The 6,929-nt window shown below is 36.2% G+C and overlaps 1 protein-coding gene across 1 annotated transcript; it reads left to right on the forward strand.

Annotated features, from left to right (window-relative positions):
• The first annotated feature begins 3,265 nt into the window (after positions 1-3,265).
• Positions 3,266-4,237, forward strand: LOC105706479 (olfactory receptor 5M10). Its single transcript, XM_012436897.2, has one exon. It carries the CDS (start codon positions 3,266-3,268, stop codon positions 4,235-4,237), a length of 972 nt encoding a protein of 323 aa, XP_012292320.1.
• The last annotated feature ends 2,692 nt before the right edge of the window (positions 4,238-6,929 follow it).

Raw genomic sequence — 6,929 nt, forward strand, 5'->3', positions numbered from 1 at the left:
TGCGATCTTGGCTCACTGCAATGTCTGCCTCCCTGGTTCAAGGTATTCTCCTGCCTCAGCCTCCCGAGTAGCTGGGGCTGCAGACCATGCCACCACACCTGGCTAATTTTTGTATTTTTAGTAGAAATGGGGTTGCACTATGTTAGTTAGACTGGTCTTGAACTCCCAACCTCAAATAATCTGCCCACCTTGGCCTCTCAAAGTGCTTGGATTACAGGCGTGAGCCACCCCACCCAGACTGTATGAGTGGTTTTTGTGTATTGAATTTGTAATTGTAATCATATCATCGTTCAAAATATATATTTAATTTTTCATTTGTATCTTTTAAAAGAGATTTTATAATAAATCTTCATGTCATCTGTGATAACACTAGAATTAGTAATATAAAACTATATTACTATTCAGTAATACAGCTAGAATCTTCTGAAGGCTTTGTACGAAAAATAAGCATGCATAAAACTCATCTTTGAGTCAGTGTAATATACATAGCTAAAGCATGTATTCTCTAATCAAATCTATAAATAAATTACCATTGCCTTCTAATGTGTGGACATATGATTATGTGATCCCATATGAAAATTTTTGAGACTTTATTCTTCCTCATCAAAAATAACCAATCCATTACTTTTTGTCTATCCATTTCGTTATTATTGAGCCAGCCTTATTTGTTGTCAGAAAAGCCATTTTGTAAATCTTGTGTTTAATCTTGTGTTTTATTGAAATGTTACTGTATATTAACATGCATAAGAAAACAAATAAATGAATACACATATACATACACACGTACTGTAGGACATATTGCCTTCAAAGTGAAAGGTGCCATTCTGCTTAACAAAGGGCCAAATTGTCAATTAGTTTTATGCATTAAGGAATGAGGAAATGAGAGACATCAGTACTATAGTCCTATATAAACCCCCATTCTATAGAAATATTTATGAAATCCTATTTTATTTTAAAATTAGTGCAAGGAATCAAAACCATACAGATAAAAACTGAGATAAGTCTTTAAACTCAATTTGAGGAAAAAATAGCAATGCTCTAATATTCTCAAATTTCATGGGATATAACAAATCTACATTTTGATTTTGACATATAGCTATATTGTATTGACTGATTTCTCAATGAATAACCACCATCTGCAATTTAAGAGAATTAGGGATCCCCCTTCTGTCTTGGCCAGAGTCCATTTTGATTCATTTGTGCTAACCTGGGACTATCTGTGCACTGGAAAATACAGACTAATGAAAGCATCTGTAGCTTCCTTTATCATCTAACAAATGCAGTGTAAACAATTTTTAAATATTCTTTCTTCTATTTTCAACCCTTTTCCTAAATCAACAATTTTATGAATCATCAATTTTATACATGGTCCTGGTTCTCAGAACTGTCTTTGATTCTCAGAACCTTAATGATTTTCGGTAGGGCAGACCAGTTCCAGCATAAATCCATAATGTCTATCCTCCAAAGGACCCTGGGCCCTGACAAATATTTCTGCTTCCTTCTACTGATTATGTTGTTACTCTTAGCTCTCCACATCCTTAAAAACCCTTCCTTTCCTCAAGTCTTTCACCTGCCACATCTTTCTACCCCTCACCCTCAGTAGATCACCTCATCCCAGTGTTTATAGCCAAAACCTGAAGAGTTTTGATGGAAATCTTCCTGTTTTTATTATGCTAAAAATGCAAAACTTATCTACCTATATTTTCTTTCTTCCAAATTATTGAAAGGGATGGCTAGTTTCTCTGTTTATGTTAAAGCTCTTATGAACACATGTACCAAAACTGTACATAAATGTTACATAAGGATTTCATCCTCAAAGGAGAATCTAGCTGTTCAAGGCACCAAATTAATGTAATGCCCATGAGGAACAAAGAATATTTTAATTGTTTCTTCAGAATTAGTTTAAAAATACTCTAGGGAATATAGCTAAAAAATGTATTATAAATCTTGCCACTTTGTTTTTATAAAGTATGGTGAGTTAACATTAACAGGTAGGTCATTTTCTACATTTGTTCACTAAAAATACAACTTTTTGTGTGTGTGTGGAGATCAGTATCCAATCAATGGAGGAAACAAATATTTTCATCAATTTCACCAGACTCTTCTATCTATTCTGTTAATATTTCACTGACTCTAAAATCTATTGTATGCAAGCTCCTTGATGTGTATGTGAGAACTAAATAAACAATGGCTTTAAAGTACAAATTTTTGAGCAATAATTTTTACAGTCATAGCTTATTTTCACTAAGAACTAAGAGACAGCAGCTTGAGTTGTAAGCAAAGACTGCTTTTAACAATTTTCTGTGATTCCCTAAAAATACTTTAATGAGTAGTTTAGTGACATATAAATGAGGACCAAAAAAATTTCACACTCTTGCTCAGGTGCTATAACTGTTTATTTACTGTTTAAATGTTGCATTCTCAGAAAAGTCTCCTTTGAATGGTCATCCAAAAGAATCTTACTTTCATTTTTCTTCATAGAACCAGCTCTTACTTGAAATTATAATACATATCTTTCTCTCTGGGTTTAATCTTTGTTTCCCATATTATAATATGAGCTCCATGAAACTGGAAAATTTGTTCACTCCAATAACCTCAGGAATTGGAACACACACAAAAAAATCAAGCTATGCATTGTACATGAATAAACAGGCAGATAAATTTCAAAGTGAAAGAAATCAATGTTTTGTATTTTCTTAGCCATATATCAAGCAATAAGTTTCACAAATTTATTGTTCACTGAATGAAGTTAAACCAGACAATCATGGGTTTTAAGTGAAAATGCTATCCTAATTTTTTTCCTCTATTTTGTATCTGAAACAGTAGGATATCAGACATGGAGATAAACTGGAGATTGCACCTCCTTTATTTAGTTATTTGATGCAAGTATTAATATCTGATATTCATTTCTTTCCTCACAAAACTTGAAAAGAATTACCAAATGTGGAGTTCACAAAGAAGACAAGTATAAATATATTAATGTGTGAATGTATACATGTATACTCATAAGAGAGAGAGAAAGAGAGAAAGTGTCTGTGTCTAAGTGTGCGGGTTTGAGATATGGAAAGAAATAGACAGAAAACATAGAGGTCTGGAAAAAACATTATGCAGAAATTCTGATGTGTTTACTGAAAAGAGAAAAGTAATTGTAGCCTAAATGAATAGATGAACGAGTGAATGATAAATGGATAGAACAAATGCTGAATCTGAATCAGACAGAAATCCTCACATTCTTTGTCACTTTCAGCTTTAAAGAGATAAGAAGATGTTCTCCCCAAACCACACCATAGTGACAGAATTCATCCTCTTGGGACTGACAGACGACCCAATGCTAGAGAAGATCCTGTTTGGGGTGTTCCTGGTGATCTACCTAATCACACTGGCAGGAAACCTGGGCATGATCCTGCTGATCAGGACCAATTCCCACCTGCAAACCCCCATGTATTTCTTCCTTGGCCACCTCTCCTTTGTAGACATTTGCTATTCTTCCAATATTACTCCGAATATGCTGCACAATTTCCTCTCAGAACAGAAGACCATCTCCTATGCTGGATGCTTCACACAGTGTCTTCTCTTCATCGCCCTGGTGATCACTGAGTTTTATATCCTTGCTTCAATGGCATTGGACCGCTATGTAGCCATTTGTATCCCTTTGCATTATAGTTCCAGGATGTCCAAGAACATTTGCATCTCTCTGGTCACTGTGGCTTACATGTGTGGCTTCCTTAATGGGCTCTCTCAGACACTGCTGACCTTTCACTTTTCTTTCTGTGGCTCCCGTGAAATTAATCATTTCTACTGCGCTGATCCTCCTCTTATAATGCTGGCCTGCTCTAACACCCATGTCAAAAAGATGGCAATGTTTGTAGTTGCAGGCTTTACTCTCTCAAGCTCTCTCTTCATCATTCTTCTGTCCTATCTGTTCATTTTTGCAGTGATCTTGAGGATCCATTCTGCTGAAGGCAGGCACAAAGCCTTTTCTACATGTGCTTCCCACCTGACAATAGTGACTTTGTTTTATGGAACCCTCTTCTGCATGTACGTAAGGCCTCCATCAGACAAGTTTGTAGAGGAATCCAAAATAATTGCGGTCTTCTATAGTTTTTTGAGCCCGATGCTGAACCCATTGATCTACAGCCTACGGAACAAAGATGTAATCCTCGCCATGCAACAAACGATTAGGGAAAATGCTTTCGTAAAATTGCAGTTTAGGTGTCTGTTTATTTGTAATCACTAAGTGCCTGTGGGGCAACAAACTGACTATTTGAAATGGAAAAACCTAGTGTAGTCATGATTTGTTTAACATTATGGACTGTTAGTAACTGCTTTAGTTTCTTCTCAAAGTTAACACTTTGAATATTTAGTTTTTAAAAATAAAACCTTAATGTTGAAATTGGAAATGTTTTGTCAGAGATTCTGTGAATGCAAATTATTTGGTGTCTAATAATTCTGTATGATAATATTGTGTTTACTTACTTGGGGGTAAATTTTTAACTTAGTTAGCCTGAGAGAAACTCTGACAATCCATCTCCTTTGAATATTATGGTCTATAGAGCCATAGCAAGGTTCAAGATAGGGTGGATAATTTTACATTTTTTAAAAAATGAGGCCAAGCATGGTGGCTCACACCTAAAATCCCAGCACTTTGGGAGTCCAAGGTGGTTGGATCACCTGAGGTCAGACATTCGAGACCAGTCTGGCTAACATGATGAAACCTCATCTCTACTAAAGTTACAAAATTAGCTGAATGTGGTGGCACATGCCTATAATCCCAGCTACTCAGGAGGCTGAGGCAGGAGAATAGCTTGAACTTGGGAGGTGGAGGTTAGAGTGAGTCGAGATTGCACCATTGTACTCCAGCCTGGGCAACAAGAAAATAACTCCATCTCCAAAAAAAAAAAAAGAAGTTATTTCTACTTCAATGCAGTGTCTTGAACAATAACTCTAAAACCTGTGAACTTACTGTAATCACTGTGCAAAAAATATAAGTATATGAATCACCTGTATGTTAAATTTTCTGTAACTATTCTCACATTGTAAACATCTTGAGAAATTTCATTTTTGTCCATGTGGTAATACTGGTTATGCTCCTCAATTCTGAAAATCAACGCTCAACACTTTTTTTTTTTTTTAGTTTTCAAGTATATCGATCCATTTCTATCATCAAAATAATTTAATTGCATTCTACGTATGTTTTCCAGTGCAGTATCTCTGACTTAGGACTAATTTAGTAGGACTCAATAGGGTCTATCAATTCATATCTGCGTATGCATATATGACTTTGTTGCTGGAAAAAGGAGTGTTGATACAGACCCCGGGAGAGGTTTCTTGGATCTACACAGGAAAGACTTCAAGATAAGCTGCAAAGTGCAGTGAGAAGAGATAGTTTATTAAACGCTACTCCAAAGAGAGAGTTTATTAAAGGCTACTCCATTACAGAGTAGGGTGTTCCCAGAAAGCAAGTGGCAGAATGTACCCTTTTTAAGTTTTTTAAAAATATGCTAGTCCTACCTATGTACAGACTAAACTAAGCTGTGACTACATGTGGGTAGGCTGACAGCATGAAAAAATTTATCGTTCTGTTGATTTAAAGAAAGCTATCCTTGACATTTTAGTGTGTGCATAACTGTTATCATGATAAAAGCATATACTCTTATGAGAATTGGGACACCCAGACTCTCCTGCTGCAGTGGTGTGTTCTTGTAGATTTCTTGAGGCTGTTTCTTAGGACTGTGCCTTGTTAACCTCAAGACAGAGTTGATTTTAAAATGTTGCCACCCTGGCTCCCTTAGGCTCTTGCTTCTTTAACACCCTGAAACAGTATAAAAATTAATAGGGTTGTACATATCTTTATGGAGAAAACACCCAGTGTTAATTTTGCTTCACACAACTGTCTGTGGCACATTATTTTTTTACATTAGGGTATTCTAGTAGTTCTCAAAGCTACTATAGAGAAAATCAATCACAAAGAGGCTACATAGAGATACACATTAATCAATGTATTATTAGTCAACCAGATGACTGCATATCAATACATATATATTTAGCCCTATCAAATTGCCTTGTATGTTTGGTATTTTAATATTTTGCACTCTGATTTTAACTAACGCCATATAGAAAATGCTACAGATGAGGCTTATATGATACCAACTACTGTATTTACTGTAAAATGTTCAAGTGGTGTTCCAGAATATTAAACAGATGACTTGCAGTTTTTGCAAAACTGGGTTCTATTCTTCTTCTTCTTTTTTTTTTGAGATGGAGTTTTGCCCCTGTTACCCAGGCTGAAGTGCAATGGTGCGATCTCGACTCACCGCAACCTCCGCCTCCTGGGTTCAGGCAATTCTCCTGTCTCAGCCTCCTGAGTAGCTGGGATTACATGTTGACCAGGATGGTCTCGATCTCTTGACCTCGGGATCCACCCGCCTAGGCCTCCCAAAGTGCTGGGATTACAGGCTTGAGCCACCGCGCCCGGCCAACTGGGTTCTATTCTTAAGTGTCAGTTCATCGGATAAGTCTGGTTCTATTCAAATCCTCTTTCAGAAACAGTAACTGAAAAAGAAAGAAGGCAATTTTGGGCAGCAACATTTTAATATTTACCTTTTATCACTATTTGTTTGTGTATTTGCTTGGTTTTGGCAATGACAGCAACACAACAGAAGAAGATGATCTTCAGAGACAACAGTGAAGCAGAAAATCTGGGAATTGAATGACACAGAGTCCTCACTTCCTTTTAGAGGGCCAGCATCATTTCATCTGTGAGATATTTCTTTATCTTATAACAGCATCATTTAATCTATGGGATAGTTCTTTATATTATTCTTTTACCTTCCTCTTTTGGTTAGGCAAAGCATTGTGTTAAATTTCTGGAAAGCAGAGTGGTCTAACACCCTATTTGAAAACTGGATTTTAAAATTAGTGCCAATACA

The sequence above is a fragment of the Aotus nancymaae genome, unplaced genomic scaffold (genome assembly GCF_030222135.1).
Source record: "Aotus nancymaae isolate 86718 unplaced genomic scaffold, 86718_ANA_hifiasm-v0.15.2.pri h1tg000059l, whole genome shotgun sequence".
NCBI classification, from domain to species: Eukaryota; Metazoa; Chordata; class Mammalia; order Primates; family Aotidae; genus Aotus; species Aotus nancymaae.

Bases quoted from the DNA above. Each gene is read 5' to 3' on its own strand.
- LOC105706479 (XM_012436897.2), top strand. From the start codon at position 3,266: ATGTTCTCCCCAAACCACACCATAGTGACAGAATTCATCCTCTTGGGA.